This window comes from Lacerta agilis, chromosome 2, assembly GCF_009819535.1.
Source record: "Lacerta agilis isolate rLacAgi1 chromosome 2, rLacAgi1.pri, whole genome shotgun sequence".
In the NCBI taxonomy this organism is placed as follows: domain Eukaryota; kingdom Metazoa; phylum Chordata; class Lepidosauria; order Squamata; family Lacertidae; genus Lacerta; species Lacerta agilis.
In genome coordinates, this window is record NC_046313.1 from 94,589,419 (window position 1) to 94,610,539 (window position 21,121).

Below are 21,121 nucleotides of genomic sequence, written 5' to 3' on the forward strand. Positions count from 1 at the left end.
CAACAACGTCCAGAGTTGCCCCTCCCCAGTCTTCTACTGCAATGTAATTAGAGTTAGCACAGCCTGTGATTCATCAAGCCAGACACAGTCATGCAGCAGGGCCTGCTCAGGATTTGACCCCCTCCTTTTGTTTTTCCAAGTCAAAGTGCAAAAGATTAACCAGGCCAAAGATTTTGTAGGGCTGCAGTAATCCACTGTCTAGAGAGTTTGGCAACTTTAAAAATATATACTAAAGAGAACTTGGCTTCTTAATCCAACTCTTTGCATTTGACCATGGGAAAAAGGTGAAGCCCCGAATTGCCCCTGTGCAAAACAATCCTCATTCTGTGGTTAGTAATACTGTTGCACTTACACCATTATAGTCTCCCAGCAGGATCAAAGCCAAGGGAAAGCTGAAAGGTAAAACACATCAGCAAAGCATTCTTATTCAAGCACAACGAGATAATTGCAAAGGTTAATCCAATAATGACGGAAGGATAATTGCTTTTGTATATAGTAAAAATTCTCAAATGGGGTTCAAATTCCATTTATCCAGAGATGGTGTCACTCAATTGCAACATTTGGATAAACGCTACACAATGGGAAAGTGCTCTGTAATAGGAATTTTGAGGGAAGAGGACTGGGTGGCAGCTGAGCCCTTTTGAAATACTCAGTACTGAGCAAGGATGCCCGTTTCCAGTACTGGACAAAATTCTCTCTCACACAAACACACATAAGCACATACCTTTTCACCAAACTGTTCACCCCCTGCAAATGAAGGGTGATTGTTGGTGCTTGCAGAGGTGTTGCAAGCCCTGACAATCAGCTGATTCCCAGCACTTGAAAAAGCAATGAGCTGTAGGGAGCGAACAAGTCTGTAAGGTGCCCGCAAACCCCACTTTCAGTGGGGAGATGCACCTCTACCTGCCTCACACCTGCACATGCCATCAGTCATGAGGTGGACATGGCTTGGCTAAAAGGGCCCCACAGGCCACATGGGGAGGCCTTGTGAGCCTAATTACACCCAGAATCCCAAGGACTCTATGGTTCTGGAGCAAAACAGTGAAGAGCAACAGGCAGCTTCCTTCGACCATCACACTTCCTAGAAAGCCCTTTAGAGACTACTTTGCTAAGGGGGCCTTCTAGGAAGCTGAGAGACAGAGCAAGTGGCTTGCAGCTGCTGTGTACAAAACAAAAGCCAGTGCTTAAAAGGCAAAAAGACACCACTCAGCCACCTCATAATGATTTTAAGATAGGAGTTAAAGCAATCCCCCCCACACACACACTCCCACCTGAACATTTCTTCAAAGTTCTCACACTGAGCTCATTTTTTTCACATGCAATTGCTTTTTACCTGCCCACCACAAAACATTGGGGAGTGGGGGAATGACGACAACACTAACAACATTATTTCTGCCAAAATATAAGAATGTAGCCATGTGTTTGGAGGCCAGACCCTTCAGTTTAAACTTTGGACTCCCACTGAATTCAAAGGCAATAGTAACCCAGTTTAAAATCCCCCCTCTCTCTTAGAATGTAGCAAATGAAACTTGTTGAGATGGAGCAATTAACAGGCTTCTTTTATGCTTCTTTCTGGTTATGGTTTGTGAGACTGCTGGGCCATTAATCTAAGCTCAGTATGTTAGGGTCCTTTTAGAATACAGTGGTACCTCGGGTTAAGAACTTAATTCGTTCCGGAGGTCCGTTCTTAACCTGAAACTGTTCTTAACCTGAAGCGCCATTTTAGCTAATGGGGCCTCCCACTGTCACTGTGCTGCCAGAGCACAATTTCTGTTCTTATCCTGGAGTGAAGTTCTTAACCTGAAGCGTTATTTCTGGGTTAGCGGAGTTCTTAACCTGAAGCGTCTGTAACCTGCAGCATATGTAACCTGAGGTACCACTTACAGGTAGGTAGCCGTTACAGGTAGGTAGCCATGTTAAATTCCTTCCAGTAGCACCTTAGAGACCAACTGAGTTTGTTCTTGGTATGAGCTTTCGTGTGCATGCACACTTCTTCAGATACACTGAAACGGAAGTCACCAGACCCTTAAATATAGTGAGGGAGTGGGGAGGGGTATTACTCAGAAGGGTGGTGGGAATGGGTGATCAGCTGATAGGTTGGTCTGCCATAGTCAAAACAAAATAATAATTTAAAAAAAATTCCTTCCAGTAGCACCTTAGAGACCAACTAAGTTTGGTCTCTAAGGTGCTACCGGAAGGATTTTTTAAAAAAAATATTATTTTGTTTTGACTGAGGTACCACTGTACATGTAGCTTTGGCTCTTAAAAATCTCCCCAAAAACACAGCTGCCTGTGGCCTGCCATGCCTAGAAAAGCTTCTTAATGGCAGCGTGAGACTCTCCTGGTAACTTAGTATATTAAGAAGCTCTTTCATTGCTCCAGAGAAGCTGCTGATAGGGGTCTAATAAGCAAGATGACTACAGTCACTAAGTCTCAAGCCCTTTGGATGGTGCAGGGAACACAAATAAAGCTGAGAACAAGCCCACTGTTTTTTTTAATGAATGTTTAAGGTGGGGAGGGGGAGACACCTAGGGAATGATTCTACATTCCCTAGTGGTCACCACTTAAGGGGGTGTCTGATGGTGACACAAACACAATTTCTAAGCAGATGTCATTCTTCATTATGATACAACTTGCAAGGGTCTTTTTATTTATTTATTTATTTATAAAGGAGCCCTTTATTATACAAAATACTGGTTTTTGTAGTGCCAAAAAATGATAATCAGATTGTTGGGAGGAAATTTCTCCCACCCACCCCCGCAAGACATGCTGAAGTTCATTAATTTGTTTTTGTTAATTTCCAAATTAGCACCCAGCGCCTTACATAACTTTTGTCTCCTGCTGTCATCAAGGCATTCACACGCCTTAATCCATGACAAATGGCTCCATTTGATCCATAACTGATTTATCTGCCTGCTAACTAGAAAGAGAAAGCAGAGGAGGGCAGGCAGAGATGGGGTTGGGTGAGGAGAGAGGGTGAGGGAAGCATGAAATAACTTCTATTTATTGGAAACAAAAGGGGGGGGGAATAAGTTGAAAATGGTATTTGTTTGGGCAGCTTCTTGGAGAATGTGATGGCTTTTAACCCAAGAGAGGGCAATTTCCAGCACACCAAGAAGACAAATCACATCCCTCTGCCCACCTCCAAAAGCTCATACAAAACCACTGTAGAGACTTGAAGTGGTTTGATGGAAATGATTCCAAAGTCTGACTTGGGCTAACACTGAAATTAAAACCCAGGGATTTTCCTTGAGAATACAGGTGCTTTCTGCAGATCCCTTAACACACTCTCCAAGCAAGAAACATTAGTTATCAATATGCTTCAAGGTACAATTTAAAGTGCTGCTTATTAGCTACCATGTCCCAAATGGCTTAGCTCCAGGATACCTAAACTACCGCATCCTCCCTTATAATCCAGTCTATACCCAAATATATGATGAAGAGGCCCTTCCTGTGTCCCGATGTCAGTGGATCTTTCTGTGGCCACAGCTCACATGATAAAATAATTACTGTTTTCTTTTTCTTTGAACGTTGTTAACCATCTTAAGTGCTGTTCTGGTAAGACAAAACGTGAGCTATAAAATATCCTAATAAACATATAATAATATGTCATATCTAAAAAGATTATGAACCAGCCACAATATTCAGTCTGGACTCTGATTTGGGGCTTCAGAAAACACCTTCCTCAAACTGAAGCACATTCTAGGTTTTATCCCTTTCCATGTACTATTGCATTTTTAAAAATGGAAACACCTTTTTTTTAACAGGCATACCAGTCTCTCTCTAGAGCGGATAAAGCTTGCCAAATTGCAGGCTAGTGGGTCCAGGAGCATTGATTCAAGTACCTTTCTAAAGTTTGTTTTTTTAAAAAAAAAATGAACCGCCAATAACAATTTAATTTTGGTGTGTGATTTGATGAAATTTGCAGGGTTCACTACAGTGATTTACCCCCAAGGGTGGATTTAAAAAGGAGTCACTTAATCTCCCCTGAAGTTTTATAGGACATTTGGTCTGAAAATTGATTATATGAGATCGATACTACTGCCAAAGAAATCTGCCAAAATGCAGGCAAATAAGTCCAAGGGCTTTTGTGCTAGGCACCTTAAAAATGATTTTTTGTGGAAATAACTAAAAGGGATTTGCTTTCTGGGTAAAATCATTCCTTCTGATTCTAACCTTGACCTATGAATCAGAATAGAGCTGTCTCTCAGCCAAATTCCCACTTTGGTGTTCTTCCTTCCTTCCTCCATCATCCTATCTTGGCCTTGTGGCAGGCACTTGTTTGAAATTATTTTATATCTAGGTTGCAAAGACACCGCAAAGTGGTTCATGGGTATCCGCTTCAACTTGTATCACTTTGCACAGCTCTTGCTTCATTTCTGACAAGCCAAAAGTCCCTCCAAGGGACCCCTGTTACACCTTGGGAGCAGGGATTCGTCCAAATCTGATCGGCCCCTCTAATGTCAGATTAATCTGCAAATTTTGGAATCCCCGTCAGATATCAGAACAAGATCTTTTTATTTTCTAAAAAAGGAACAAAGTTCCAATGGGTATATAGCCAAAGAAATCTGGTGGCAAAGACCACAATTTCCAGTGCTTCCAACCCACAATCAATTTTTGATTGATTGTTGTAGCTAAGGTTATATACTGCTTAATCTATACATAAAATAGATTAATACATAAAATGTAGGAACACAGGAAAGTATAGGAAAACTTTAGGAACAATAGGAACTGTTTGTCAGGCTATTTGGGAGCAATCCAACTCAAATTCCACCAGGCTGAGTAGGGTTTGGAATAAGTGCATAAGGTCTATGCTGGCAGAAGTTCTCCATCCGAGACATGTCCCAAACAGTGCATTCTGGGGGAATGATCAAGCTAGGACAGGGCAGTGGGAGACCGTATACTGAACTTCATTCAGCTCAGTCACAAGACCTAGCAATGCATTGGAAGTTACATTGGTGTAAAGGCAGGTATAAGAAGATCAGGTCAATGGCCCATCTAGTCCAGCCTCCTGTTCTCACAGTGACCAACCAGATGCCTGTGGGAAACCTATAAGCAGGACCTGAGCACAAGAGCAATCTCCCTTCCTGCAGTTTCCAGCAACTGGTATTCAGAAGCATTGCTGTGGAGACAGAGCATCACCATCGACTTAAATACCAGTTTTCGCTCTCCCAGGCTCAGGCTAGCAATAGCCATGCTCCTACCGTAAATGGAGTTTAGAATATGGGTAAGTTAAAAGGTAAAGGTACCCCTGACTGTTAGGTCCAGTCGCAGACGACTCTGGGGTTTCACGCTCATCTCGCTCTATAGGCCGAGGGAGCTGGTGTTTGTCTGCAGACAGCTTCCGGGTCATGTGGCCAGCATGACAAAGCCGCTTCTGGTGAATCAGAGCAGCACACAGAAACGCATCAGAATAATTTAAGTACAGTGACTTGCTTCAGTTTGGGTTGATAACTCAGTATCAACAACTCTGGCTGGCAGTGCTGTAACAACAACAACAACAACAACAACAACAACAACAACAACAACTTATTTCCTATACCCCACCCATCTGACTGGCTGCTCCAGCCACTCTGGGAAGCTTCCAGAAAAAATACAAGAAAACAACAACATCAAACGTTAAAAGCTTCCCAAAACAGGGCTGTCTTCAGATGTCTAGGGAAAATCAGGCAGAGGTCTTTCCCATTCCATCTGCTACCTGGAACTGCAGTGAGCTGAACCCAGCAGCTTCTTCATGCAAACTATTGCTCTAGCACTGTGCGCTGGTCCCTTCTAGAAATTCCAGGCACACAGGGTGTTGGGTTCAGTATCTGTGACAGGTTACTGCCCTGAGCAGGCTGCAATCTCGATTTTGACAGTCAAGGAGACAACTAAGGCAGTGGGAGGCATTAGGGCAAAACCTACGCGTTGATTTTGTTCTTACAATTCTCAAAGGGTCAAGGGATCCTAAAGGAGAGGCAAGGCTAAAAATAAATCAGACTGAATGCACAGTGGACTATGTGACAGCATGTCCCAAGCAAGTTTGCTCCAAATCTCTACAGAAGCTGCAAGCATTTTTCATATACAAACATTGCAACCATCCAGACTGCTTTGCCCTGCCTGATTGTCTTCTGGAAAGGATATGCCTGCTGGCATGTCTATGTATGCATTGATGCACAAGATGTCTCACTCAGAAGGGATAAATCTGCCACCACTGCTTCTGCACTATTCCCTGGCACGGTAAATAAATTTATGAATAGGAAAGGAGGAAGGGAAATCTCCCATCTTTTTCTTGAGGTGTAGCATTTCACACTTTGCATTTCCTAGCCATATGTACAGGAAGAAATTAAGGAGAAGTTGGAGATGTTGGGTTCAACCCCAATCCAAGGAGAAGTTGGGTTCAACCCCAATCCAAGATCTGCTGGGCTGAACGTGTGAGGATCCAGATGATCTCTGGCTCAGTCAACTGATTCCTGGCACAACTGAGGCTACACTGCCACAACCTCATCTCAGCTCAACTAGTGCTAAGCTGCCTGACCTGGGGTCAGCAGATCTTATGCCTGCATAAACCCTGAAAAATGGGCAGCCCAGGGGAGTGGTGGGAGCAGGACCAGGTAAGGGGTGGGGGCTTATGTTGGATCATAAACCAGTTCAGCTTAATCACATGGCCTGGAAACCCAGCAGAACATTCACTGGCAGAAAGGGTAATGGTTATAGTGTTGGCCTGTGACCTGAGAGACCAGGGTTCGAATCCCCACTCAACCATGAAGCTCGCTGGGCAACCTTGGGCCAGTCACTTTCACTTTCACTCAGCCTAACCTACCTCACAGGGTTGATGTGAGAGTCAAATGGGGAGGGGAGAACTATTTGTACCACATTGAGCTCCTTGATGGAAAAGGTGGTACATAGACAAGATACTAGACATAAGTAAATAAGTCAAACTTAGCAGTGGGGATAGGGAGGAGGTTAGGATTACATCCTAAATGGGTAGTAGGGCAGAGGGGTTTAGTGTTTTAGGATGATGATGTTGATATCCAGAGGGAGTCGGGGGCAAGCTGGCTAGCCCCCAGCTGTTTCAGGCCCTTCCAGCAGACATGCTGGCCGATTTCCCCAGTCCCTGGTGCAACGTAGATAGCGACCCAGACTTCTTGAAGCCTGAGCTCACTGTTTAGCATATTGCACTGCGCAACAAAAGTGGCACTGAGAGGCTTGTGTAAGCATATTTACAAGCGGATTTATTTGGCATAAATCAAGACAAAGAAAACATGTTGCTCCCCTTCGTCTCCTCCAAGAGAGAGTCAAAAGCAAAAGCTATACACAACGGAAGTTCCCATCAATCTCTGTGTGCTGGTGTGTAAACAGACATGTGACACGCAAAAAACTCCATGTCTGCAACTTAAGGTGTAATGGAATCTCAACAGATGACCAATACAACCTAGCAACCTCAGATCTAGAGTTCCTCACATTTGAATGTTTTGTGATCCCAGTCTCTTCAGGCAAATAATGTTGCTGCTATTTAAGACGTGATAATAGGATTCTCTCCCCTGCCCCCTGTAGCCACAGATATAATCCTTGGCTAAAATCAGCCAGAGTCATTCCATGGTCAATCAATGTAGTTACACATAAATAAGATTACTTGGCTGTCTCGCTTTTATTCAACAGTATGCATCCTTTCTGCAAATATAACAGGATGTCAGAAATGTTTTAGAGACTGCAGGGGAAAGATGCTGATCTCATTTAATCCGCAGTAACTTCAAAAGAGGGTCTAAAGATCTTTTTCCCTGCTCAAATTTAGACTCAAGATACATGAGACAAACACTGAATCCAAAGAAGTCATTGAAGTCAGAAATGGAAAGAATTTTGCACATGTTTTGAAAGAGCTGCCACCATCTAGATAGATCAAGATGCTTGGGCCTCACTCACAGTCAGCTGCACCAAAACTTTGAGGAAAGTTTGATACATATTAATTGTGTGTTCTAATAGCAAACTCAAAAGCTGAGTTATGGTGGCTATGCAGCCAAATCAGGTTGAGTGAGAAATAAGAGCAACATGGGTTTCTCCATGCTGGGGGTGGGGGGTAACCGAAGATGCAGTGGTGGCAAAAGGGGGAATTGATCAGAAAAAAGACAGTATGGCATAGTGGTTGGATTGTTGCTCTAGGACAGAGCTTTCCAAACTTTTCAGGTTGGTGACACACTTTTTAGACATGCATCATTTTGCGACACAGTAATTCAGTTTTACTAGCAAGCCAGAGGTTCAACTAACCTCTTTCCAGCCCTGGGAGGAGCATGGGGAGCATTCGCATGACAAACCTACACACTGCAGCTGACACACTAATGTGTCGCGACACACAGTTTGGAAAGCTCTGCTCTAGGATCTGGGAGGCCAAGGTTCAAATCCCTGCTCAGCCATGAAACTCACTGGCTGACCTTGAGCCAATCAGAGTCTCTCTGCCTAGCCTACCTCATAGAGTTGTTGTCAGGATCAAACTGGCAGGAAGAGAACTGCCCTAGGGCTGCCACATGCTCAGGTTTTCCAAAACACGTCCGGGAATCAGACTGTGAAAATAGTATCCGGGCGGATTTTTGCCGAATCTGCAAAATGCCTGGAAAAACCCAAACATATGGGAACTAGGGCAATTTTTCTAAGAAAAATGCTATAACCCCCCCCCCCCAAAAAAAAGCCCAAAGACTTTTTGTGGGGGGAGACCTTGAGCTCATTGGAGAAAAGGTAGAATATAATTGTGATAAATGGTAGGTAGGTAGGTAGGTAGGTAGGTAGGTAGGTAGACTTAAGGTGGAAACCCCACCTTAAATTCGCAAGAAGAGGTATGACTGTACTCCATGCTCTGCTGCCACTTTGTTTACTATTTTACTCGCATTCCTCCCAAAGATCCCTCTGGAAAAAACTCAAAAAAAGTAGCTCCGATGTACACTGCAGCCCAAGTGCACAGCAGCTCTCTGCCCAAAGCACATTAAGGAGTCTCCGGCACTGTTTTAATGCTAAACTAAGTTTGGCTCCAGAGAATGACTCTGTTTATAGCATTTGAAGTTAGGGGAAGATGTGAAATCCCAGAAGAAGGCAGAAACCTTGCTCTTAGCAAATCTCAGTTTCATGACAGGCTGGAAAGGGAAACATTAAAAATGGGGGAGGGGGGGGCAACAAAAACCATAACACTAAAACTGAAGGAGGAGAAAAGATCAAACCATTCTGGTAACTAAAAGGAAGAAGTTATATGTCTTGAGAAGGAAATACACCCAGTGATCCCTTTTAGTACACGGTATTAAACCATGGTTTATTAAGTTTATTAAACCATGGCTTTGTGTTAGGCTGTCACATAAGCCCGTGACTAGGAAAATGGGGAGGAAGAGCCCAAGAGGCACCAGCACCTATAGGGTGTTGACGGACCCTGATAAGCCACTTCAAACACAGCAGCTGGCCAAGATTGCTGGTGTCACTAGATTCTGCCTTCGATTCAATTTTGGCCTGCCCGATTTTGTTCTGGCTCTAGACTTTGCTGGAGCAGATCAAAGATCCATCTAGACCATTACATTGCTTCCGAGAGGAGCCAGGCAGATGTCTGCAGGAAGCTCAAAGGGACATAATGAAGGAATAGTCTTGTCTACTCTCCCCCAGCAGCTAGTATTCAGAGGCATGCTGGTTCCAAAGTTGGAAGTTGCTTCTACCCAATATGATAACTATTTGTTGAATATTCCAACCTCCTTTTTTCAAACCATCTAAGGAAGTGGCCTTTATCACACACTGAGTGAATTCTGTGATATGTTATGTGAACTAGAGACATACAAATCCATCAGTTTGGGTTTCTTTCGCTTTCGCACTTTGCCATCATAATTCCCCCCAATTTCTGCATGAGTTTGTGATTTTTTTGTTTGTTTGTTTTTTAAGTAGGCATAGAAACTTGTACATGCTTTGAGAGGAATTTCTCCTAATCTGCGATTTTTTGTGTGCACAGTTTTACCAATACATGCAGTGTAGAAAGTTGTTTCCCCCGATATAATGCATTTTTGAATGTCATTTCCCCATAACACATGCTTCTTTGTACACAAAATTCAGAGAAATGTGAATTTCAAAGGATAGCCACATACTGGTTTTTGTAGCCGTTTGGGAAACATGAATTGCGTAGGTCTGCATTAAGATTTTATGCTGCAAACTTAATGCATTGCTCCCCCATCCACAATACACACAATCTCTCCCCCCCCACACACACACACCACAAAATAACTGTCAAGGTTCTGCCTCTGATTTAGTTCTGCTCCTTTTTTGAAATCACAGGTGCACAATTTGGAGCTATAATCAGGTTTAAAGGTAAACTTTGGATTCTGAGATGTTATCCTGTTTGTGAAATGTTTGTGAAATGTCTTGTTACTCTATTTGGGACTGAAGCAAAGAAATTAAAGTCATTTGTCCTAGTTTATTCATTTTTAGTGAGTAGCAGGCTCACATTCCCCTTCATGTTCCTTGCCCTTTTATTTCTAACATCCCTTGGTAGTTGTCACTCCTTGTAGATTTGCCTTTCTACTTGAAGCTTTACATGCTTGCTGTGTAGCATTACACATGTCTTCAGCAGAATCATTTTCACTTTCCATTTCCCCCCTTTCCCCCTTGTATTAGAAAGCCTTTGTATGACCATGATGATTTCACACTTTAAAAATACAATGACTCCGTTGCAGTTTTGCAACTTTGTGTTCTCAAGCATCCAACCCACTCACTTCTAGGGCTCTGGAGGAGTTGGTTGAAACCTGCAGAGTCACTCTAGCAGTTCAGATGAACTATTTGTAAAATGAATCCATGAAGAACCCAGGACAGACTAGGGGAAATGATTTACCAGGCATCAGAATATTCAGATCGTTTCTGGTAAATAGAGGCCATTGGAAAGGATTGGGTTGAAACTTGAATTGCAAATACTCTGATGTGTGACTAAAATGCAATACATAAACAATATGAAAATGCAAATATGTTGCACTTAATTGTAAGAGCTAAGTCACACAGTCCAAATCAGTTCCACAAACTATCTTCAGCCTCTTCTTTAACCAGGAGATCATTCTGTATGTGAAGTGGAGAATTCCCATGATTGCACCAGGAGGTTTCCCTTGTGTGTTGGGATTTTAGAGTATGCTCTGTTTGTGTTGCTTGCTATTATTCATTAAATTTCTTTGCCACCTTTCATCCAAGGATCACAGGTGGTTTACACAAAGATACATAATGTAGTAGCAAACAAAAACAATACCCCCAGCCCCATCACCACACCAAGTTTATCATTCTACAGCCTACGGGCGACTCAGCCTATTTCCAGCCTATCTTACTTTCAAATGGGTTCACTCCTAAGTCCATTCCTTCTCATTTCTGCATAAATACGCATTTTTCATTTGACAACTCACATTTCATTGTATAGTTAAATGTGTGGTTTCTCTCAAAACATATTTTCTCTTGAAAACTTACATTTCTGGCTACATTATAGTGTGTGTGTGTGTGTGTGTGTGTGTGTTTAACTGATAAGTGCACCACAACATTCAAAGTTCAAAAACTGATGGAGATCTACATTCTAATCCTCGCATTAGTTCAGGAAGTTTGGATCGGGGCACTTCATTTCGGAAATGACAAGAATAAGAATAAGAATAAGAATTTATTATTTATACCCCGCCCATCTGGCTGGGTTTCCCCAGCCACTCTGGGCGACTTCCAACAGAATATTAAAATACAACAATCTATTAAACATTAAAAGCTTCCCTAAACAGGGCTGCCTTCAGATGTCTTCTAAAAGTCTGATAGTTGTTTTTCTCTTTGACATCTGGTGGGAGGGTGTTCCACAGGGCGGGTGCCACTACTGAGAAGGCCCTCTGCCTGGTTCCCTGTAACTCGGCTTCTTGCAGCGAGGGAACTGCCAGAAGGCCCTCAGCGCTGGACCTCGAAGACTCAATTCATCAAACACACCTATTTTGTAGTAAGATTGATGCCTATGCTGGATGTCTCACAGTTCTTGTTAGGATTGCTTACATCAAGCTTGTAAAGAGTCACTTTCTATCCCTTTCCAGGCTCTTAAAGGATGTGACAACAACTGGTTGAACATCACAATGCATGGTGGTGGAACCCTTGCGCACCACCTTCCAAATTGACCTTTATGATGTGTTCCATCTCCATGCCATGCTGAAGTGGCACAGGTGTGCAGGAGAGGAAAAGAAAGAGGAAAATGCTATAGCCACCTGGACAAAGAATGCCCAAGAAAACTCAATTCACATGATTTTTATTCATATTTGTTTGGGGCCCTTTTCAGATCACTAGTAACATTCTAATCTGGGAACTTCTAGAGCAGGCAAATCCAACTCTCTAGAGACTGCTATCTACTCTGAGTATAATAAAACTGGTGGTGATCTACCCATTGTCATTGTTGTTGAGCTTTCTTTAGGGGGTGAGACCAGAGTTGCTGAGCTTTCTGGGGGCGGGGGAGAGGCCGGAGTTCTTGAGCTTTTGGGAGGAAATAATGGCCAGCGTTGTTGAGCTTTCTTTTAGGAAGGGTTGGCACAAGTTGTTGAGCTTTTTGGGGGGGGGGTTGACAAGAGTTATTAAGCTTTTTTGGGAGAGGATTGCATAAAATCACTAGCACAAAATTCAGCTGCCCTCTATCCTTCCCACACTCCAACTCCAATGCAGGGAATACCACCTTTCTAAGCAGTGATGGTGCCAGCAATGGAACACAGCGCCGGGGCACAGCGCAGCATGCTCACTCATAGGAAACTGACCAATCACTTTTTTATCTGTTGATCACGGTCGACCGGTTGGACATTGCTGTTCTAGAGCATATGATTCATGTCAGAAATGCCTTACAGTGGGGCAGTCCTGGGGCAGTTAACGCTCTCTCCCCGCACCACCCCCCAAAAAGTTTTGAGTTGCATCCAACGAAGTGTCCCATTGGTGCAAGGACTTCAGCTTATGCAAAAGAACTTCCCATCCCTCCTCATCTCTCCATGCAACCCCCAGATCTCCTCCCAAGTGCTGGGGGGAGTTACCTGGACATATGCATGTGGTAGGAGGAGAGGGAAGTTCTGCTGTTCAGACATCAGTGTCTGGATGGGACAATGTGGTTGGATACAACCCGTAACCATTTGCTTTTATAGCTTCAAGGCAGGGGCAGCAATCAAGGTGAAGAAACTAGTCCAAGCACAAAACAAGGCAATAGTTAAGAAAATCAAATCACACTCCATATGACAGTCATGGCTGTAGAGCAGCATGTGTGACATCACCCAAATCTCCTCTCCAAGCCTGTTTTGTGGAACCACCAGAACAGCATTGGCAGGGCATCAGTCGGTGGCACCCCAGGATTCCCTGGATAAGGGCCACATGTCTTCTAAACCTAGCAAAGAAAAGCATTTAAACTCACCATATTCCCCATGTTCTTAGTTTCAAAATCACCAACCTAGCCATCCACTTGGAGAAATGGTTGTCTACACAGCTCTATTTAAAGCCAAATTCAGGAGCAATAGATTAAGTCCACTAAATCATGCAATATTTAAAATGCTGCACACTGTGGTTTTTAAAGGAGATCTTCCATTTATCAAGTCAAGGAGGTGGAAGACATAGTGAGACTTGTCTTCCTTAATTTCCCCACGCTCTTGTCAAGCTTTTAAAAATTATTTGGAAGGCCTCTTACAAATTAAAGACCCCCACCAAGAATTATGGACTGAACCGCCATAAAGTGCTGGGAGATTGTGATAGTTGGGGTGGAGGTGTGCTAGACAATTAATTACAGTTGTGTGTGTTTTCACCTTATTAAAAATAGAAAAGGCCTTCTAGTACAACAGTATGAAATTAGAAAATTATGCATCGATTCATCTTCTCCAGTTTTTATTCACTCTCCCCCCCCCATGCAGTGTTTTAATCTTCCTTAAACAGTGGCTAACTCAAAGTGGCTAACTCAAAGTAAATGATGCATTCCTAATAATATAAATATGAAAAATAGCAATCGCTTGAGGACTGCAGCTGAATATATTAAAAACTCTGCTCATTTTCATCATTAACACATTTCCATTTCATTTTTCTTCATGTTGTGCAACACTCCCCAACCACCACCACTTGCATTCTCAAATAAGATGACAAATTCACAGATTAGACAGATAGATAGACAGAATTTTCGTATTGTGACAAAAGAAATCTCATAAAAACCTCTAACTCTATCTTCCTAAAGGACTCTCAGTGTATCTTCTCCTATCCAGACATGGAACAACCTGAATCAATGGTGAGCATTTCCATCAAATTCCACTCATCTGTCAACGTAGTGGCTTATTTCTTGAGAGACTGAAATTGGCTGCCTGGGCTCAGAAGACCATCAATCTTACTCATGTAGGGTGCAGGCTGCCTGCCTCAGAAAGTCTCGCAACAGGGAAAGCTCTGCTGTTCCTAAGCAGGTGATGAGGCAGCTGTAAAGCCTTCACTCTGTATCACAGCCCCTGCGAAAGATATGTCATATTTCCCATTTCCCCCAATACTTTGTATGCACCCGATGCCGTTCTCTTCTAGCTTCATAAAGGAGGTGATTTTTCAAGCTTAGGCAAATGCTGCCAACCACCGGAAGGTCTATCCCTCTTTTCTCCCCCCCCCCATCATGTCACTTGTTTCAACTGATTGTGCAAAAATGAGATTGCATTCTCCCTTTGACTATTTATACATACTGTGGCTTGTTTGTCCATTGTGCTGCTATTGGTGGCAGATCGCTGCCACCTTTCTGTTTCAATGGGTGCTTTGTTTCCTTCTCCTGATGGCTCTGAGAGAAAGACATGCATACCGGTTGTCCCACCTGCCTCCGATCAATTACAATGACAGCTAGTGAAGCAATCGTTTGCGCACCCTAGTGCAAAATGTATATGAGATCCGCAACATTTGGAGTGCAACACACAGGATGGCGTGGGCATACAAGACACAAGAGTAGAACCGTGCTCCTGTGCAACTCTGATTCAAGGGCTGTATCTAGAGGATCAATGTATCAATGAGCAATTTCACCGCAATACTTTTGGGCAAGCCTTCCCTTTCGTTTCTAAGATTCTTAAGCTATCACTTCCTGGTCTGAAGGACAGCTATGAAGAAAAAGGAACCCCTTTCCTCACCCACATCAGATTGAATAAAGACATTGGCATCTATTGGAGCCAAAAGTGATATTCTCAAAATCTGCAGAGCATGATTACCCATCATCATTGCACACATTTCACCTTTGAAACTCTAAGAGAGAGAAAAAGGGGGGGTGGAGTTCACCACATTCCCTGAGCAGTGGCCATCAGCCTTCTCATATTGCATTGTATGCACATGGATCATTTCCTGGACAGTAAGCCCATGAAGCAAGTTCCAAATGAATGGTCAGCTTTGAAATATTACATTGTTGATTTCCATCTGAGGAATGGCAATGCAATGCAATGCCTTAGACGCAATATTACCTTAATCCTTGGAAAAATGACATGCTTTACCACCAGAGATATCGTTCGCTTTATCATACGTTCACCACGATCGCAAATAGCAGCGTTTGACAAAAAAATGCAGGCCAAGTCGCAGCATCGTTTACACCTGGCATAACCATCCCAGGAACAATAAGTTGTTACATAAGGCTTGAATTAAGGGGCTTCCTGGAGGCATGGCTTAGGTTGCAATCCTAAACACATTTACCAGGGCATAAGCATCCCTGAATGCAGGGGGACTTACTTCTGAGTAAAAGGGCTCAGATTGTGCTGCAACATTGCCAAGCGGGTCTCCCCACATTCTTGAACTCACCCTGCATATGGCAGTAAAGGATAATGCATAGTTATTGGTAGGTGGCTGTTTTGAGTTTTTTGTCTCCCTCCACAGATGTAAGAGAAAATAAGTTACTAAAATAGGCATGTGGTTATCTCTCCTTTTCTCATCTGAATGCAAACATTGGGCCCATGTCTTCTTTTCTTTTCTTTTCTTTTCTTTTCTTTTCTTTGCAAGGAGGGGAGACTTGTGCCTCATTTCGCAAATGTACAAGAAATGAAAGTGCTCAAAGTTATATAACTGTATCATTTCTCCACAGGAGAAAGAAATCTTATTCTCTGACCACACAGTGTAAAAAAAAAATCTACAGTATAATCTAAAGAGCTTTCCCATGCCAGTTTGAGGAAATTGACAGAAACACACACCCTCCCCCCCAAAAAAAAAATAGGTTGTGAGTTTCCAAAAAGGAGAGCAAATATTTGGTTGATTCCATTGTCATGCAAGGAAGCAGCTCGTAGAATGTCAGGGGTGAAACAGATTAACCCCATTGCATCGATATACAGTATAGGCTCATACATGAGCAGCATCTTTGTAACTGGTCCTACCTGGTCTGTGCAGAGGATGCTGCTGGAAGGTGTGGTGAAGTGAGCCCTGACAGAGCAGCATGGCACAGGCACTTATCCACAAATACAGGACCCAGGACATTGCAGAGACCATGGCCGTTCTCTAAAGGAAATAGTAGACAACAATTAGCACCCACTGCAAATGAATTTTGCATCTGAACCATGTTGGAAGGAAGGTGGGGGGGGGAATGTTTCCCCACCTCAATCCCCCCCCCTTCCTCCAGACTGCCAGTTGTCATGTGACAAAGAAGTGCGTCCAAAGGAATGCAAGAAAGCTGCCTGCTCCGAGATTAACTTTTAATAATTCAGGGGCATAAATGAAAGCAGTGCTAAAAGAAGCCCAAGGTTAACCGGAAACCAAGGTGCAGCTGATGAAGGAGGTCTGAGCCTACCAAAGCTCGTGTCACGACAGACGTGTCAGTTCCATGGGACATTCTTAAGGCAGGAGCTAAGAAATCCACACTCCATTTCATTCTTTAATTGCACTTTCAAGGTGTGATCAGAAACACTCTAGGCAAATATATCTTCAATGAGTAACTCTTCATGATATGGGCACACAAAGCATGCAAGCAAATCGCTTGGGCGTACAAGATTTCCGAGAGTGAATCCATCCTGCAAAATAGCAACAACGTGGGACGTAGTGGGTGCCATCGCAGGGTGCCATTCATGCCTTCCTAGCCAATGGAAATTGACCAGGAAAACTGGGCATTGTAGCTGGAACGTGCTGCTGCCAAATCTCACAGCATTAAGGTGCCTATGCAATCACAGAGAGACTAATATAGATGAGCCCTCTCAGAACTTCATAAGGCACATTGTAAATAGTAACTTGACATCCAGTGCCAAGACACATTTCAAGCAAGCTCTGCCTTGACAATCTGGGGCTGCGTCGTTTTTAACTTCTAGGGCCATTAATTTTTAATTGCAGTGTTGTCTGCAAAGCAAAGTAATTGTTTCTCAGAACTCTGTTCTATCAGTCCATACACACATAGCTTCCTTTCCTTTTGTGTCTCGTCTAAAGAAAACTTGTAGGACTAGACTGAATTTCCTGAGTAATGGAGGAAGGGCGGAGGAGTGATCTATTCAGAAATCAATTTGTATCGAAAATAGAAAGGAATCCTCATTACAAAAGCAAGAGATGTCTCTCTGCTAGGGCGACATATGCCATCACTTGATACCTCTCTGGCACTGGGCATTTACACACACACACACACTCCTTGTAAACTTTACAAGTTTAACAGCCTCTCCTCTAAGCCTTCAAGGATCGCCAGATTTCCAAGGCTTGGCTATGCTGTGCTCCATCCAGTTCTTTTAACAACACCTTCTGCTGCATTCCACATTGCCAAATTAATCAAACTTCAGGCATGCTCCTTAGTCAGCCAATGACAAGATGGCATTTTCTATCTAATAATCCAATCAGCTGAACATCCTTTTTCACCCCCAAAGGAAGGGAGACAAGACATTCAAGCTCAAATAAACCTCTTTTATCTCTCATGCAGAACAACTCACACACACACACACACTTGGAGGTTGGGCTTAGAGTATTAAAAAAAAAACCCACAGAAGTGATCTATCCTTACGGTTGGTTAACAATTGAAATCACTGCCAGTGGCAGATCAGTCACGGAGTGCAAGTGTCAAGTGCGGGACATGGACACCATTGTTCTTTTTTTGAATTTTTAGGCATGTTCTTTGTAAGAGGCTCTTTTTTTGGGGGGGGGGAATAGGGAGGGAGGAAGCTGAATGGATCAAACACAAGTTTCCAGCTCCAAAGGAGAAGCATGATTAACAACCAAATTGCAAAACATAATTTTCACCAGCGGGATGCCCTTTTACTCTCTGCTCTGTGTTTCTGATGTACTCACCCAGTATATATATATATAATTAGTTGTTTCCTTCTCCCTGCTGTTTACTTTTGGCACACCTTCCTCCCCCCCTCTTTTATTTTCTTAAACCTCAGCAACAAAAGCACCACACACAGCCAGCCCTTCCCTTCCAAGCACTTCTGGGTGGATTTCAAAGAGATGGATGCCCCTCCCTCGTTTGGGGGTTATATGAGATGCAATCAGCAAGTACATTTAAAGGGGGAAAGAGGCTCACCCCCCCCCCACTGGGGCTGATCTTCCAAGCAGAGTAGTCTTTTAGTCTTTTAAACAGCGGAGAAAGACAGGGGAGGGGGGGGGACTTCTCCCGCTGATCTTTTCGGATTCTGTCTCCTTTCAGGCAGCATTTCTAGAGTGAGGACTTTTCAACACCCCCCCCCCCCCAAAAAAGCGTTCACCATCCATCTTCAAACAACATTACTGGTATGAACTTTTCTCCAGAGCCAATATTTCCCTTTGCTAACATTTCTTCCCTGGGTTTGATGATCTGACTCTCTCTTTCTCATCCGAACAATAATAACAACTATTATTATTATTATTATTATTATTATTATTATTATTATTATTATTATTATTATTACTGATACATATAGGTATATTTATTTGACATTCGTTCGGCGGGAGGATCCAGAGAAGTCCTCCGAGCATCTCGGTCCTTACCTGAGGATTCCAACCCAAAGCACAGTGCCCGGTTCGCGTTCATTGGAAAGACTGGACACTTTCCCCCAAAAAATCCATCTGCACCACAACACGGGATCGTGCAGTTCCGCCCAGCAATCTTCGACAGCAGCCTTTCTTGAGGACGCACGAAAACAAAACCGGGGTTTTGGTTTGTGTCTCTGTGTCTCGTTGGCAATCCTATTCCAAGAGTAAAGAAGACATCTAGGCTCTCTCGCTCTCTGCCTCTCTCCCTCTCTCTCTCGCTCCCAGGCTGTCAGAAAAGTAGCCAAGCTTTGAGAGGTGGGAAGCCTGTCATTTTCACCTTTAAATCATCTCGGAGCGACACCTTCTGCTCGATGAGACCTTTCAAGTGATCTTGAGATAATTCGCAGGCTTCCAGGGCACTTAGGAGAGGAGGATCGGTGGATGTTTAATGACAGACCAGCCCACCCCTCTCTCTCCTTTTTTTCCCTCCACCCTCTCTCCCCTTTCCTATATATCTGTCTCCCTCCAATGCACTCAGAGCGGAGTAAGAGCAGATGTACGTAGGAAAAGCACAGATCGCCTATACAGCGCGGTGTAAGTACCGAAGAGTCTATTTCAATGCATCCCCCGGCTGGGAGGAAAGTATCACATGTCTTTAAAGGGACACGGCCCCTCTTCTGGCACACGGGAGCCTCCGGCTGACTCACCTGCCCAGCCCAGCCCAGCCCTCCCCCTGGAACGCCTGCGGGAGGTGCTTGGGAACACCGGGAGGGTCCCTAAATCTGGCTGCCACCCTAATCTGTGCAAGTCTCTCTTCTTCCTCCTCCTCCTCCTGCTCCACCGCCACCAAAGAGAAGGGAGGAGTTTTGAATCCGCTCGAGATTGGGCAGGGAAGTCCAGTGTGGGAAGACAACTTTTCTTCTTCTTCTTCTTCTTCTTCTTTAAGCAAAGGCGGGCACCCAAAATAGTCATCAGATGAGGGGGTGTCATTCATATATATACGGAGCCTTTGTCGGTATTGCAGGGAAGGCTCAGAATTTTCGCTTAGCAATGCTGACCATCTCCTGAATGCCCCTAAAACTGCACGAACAAACCTTTTCTTCTTCTCCTTCTTTTTTGGGGTGGCATCTTAAAAGATGTAAGGGTTTTGCTGTGGCATAAAAGCATATTTTTTGGGAGTGCTGGAACCTGCCTGTGGTGGATAGATTGTACCAGCATCCGATGAAGATGAAGGAGACTCTAGTCTAGTCCATGAGGGCTAGAAACCTGTTAAGTCTTTTAAAGGAGGCAAGGCTCTTATTTCCTGCGACAGACTAACAAGGTTACAACCTCTGCAAGGAAAAGGCAGTGGTAGCTCAAGGGGCTAGGATCTCCACATAGAACTAGGAGAGGCACATGTAGGCAAAGCTAAGCCAGGTCGACTGAGAGTCTGACTCAGCATAAGGAAATTTTCTACCTACCAAAGTTGTCATGAATGTCCCAAAACTCTGACTTCTGCTAAAAGACTGGTATTAATTTGCTGCAGAGATACTGTAATGCCATGACCCCCTTCCATCAATCGATAGAAGACATGGCAACTATAGCAAAATATGAACAGATTGCATTTAGATGTAAATTGTAAATTTGGAATACATTCATAAAAAGTATAATGTCTTGTTAACGATTTTATATTTATTGGAATAACTGGATTGCTTATATAGCCATATATTCTATTTATCACATTCCCCTCCCCCCTTTAAGGTGCTACTGAAAAGAATTTTCTATTTTGTTTCGACTATGGCAGACCAACACGGCTACCCACCTGTAACCCTCCCCCCTTTATTCGTCTTTCTTTCCTTTCACATTATTCTCCCACTGAAAACTTTTAATTAAAAAAATGAACGTCCAAAAACTCTTAAATGTGATTCACCTGGGTACCTCTGAAAAGTGGGTTTTTAAATAAGTATTTGGGTAAATAATTAGTATTTGGGTAAATATAATTAAAATACAGCTCGTGCCCAAAGGTTAGCAACTGTCAGCATTCATATGAGCATACAACAGTTGATGCTGATTGTCACAGTTAGTCACAACTGGGAAATGCTTTCAATAGGGTCAACTTAAGGTGCCACAAAATGGTGGCAAGCTTTTGGATTCTCCAGAGCTCTTCGTCAATCAGGAAGCTACACAAATCAGGGAGTAGGAGGTGAGGACATCCTCTGCTGTGTGTAGCATCTTTCCTGTTGCAGAGTTCTGAAATACTCAAAGACTCGCTACAGTTTCCTTG

At 43.4% G+C, this 21,121-nt stretch overlaps 1 protein-coding gene across 2 annotated transcripts in view; it reads right to left on the minus strand.

The window, feature by feature from the left end:
* The window catches only part of TAFA1 (TAFA chemokine like family member 1), a 313,507-nt gene extending 293,881 nt beyond the window's left edge, over positions 1-19,626 (minus strand). The window contains exons 1-2 of one of the 2 annotated variants that reach the window (XM_033141254.1): positions 18,874-19,626; positions 16,317-16,437 (exon numbers count right to left, since the gene is read on the minus strand). In XM_033141254.1, the coding sequence (XP_032997145.1) occupies positions 16,317-16,428 (112 nt within the window). In that variant the 5' untranslated portion in view covers positions 16,429-16,437; positions 18,874-19,626. The remainder of the gene's footprint in view (positions 1-16,316; positions 16,438-18,873) is intronic. The other variant, XM_033141253.1, reaches the window with a different exon arrangement.
* Between the last annotated feature and the right edge of the window lie 1,495 nt (positions 19,627-21,121).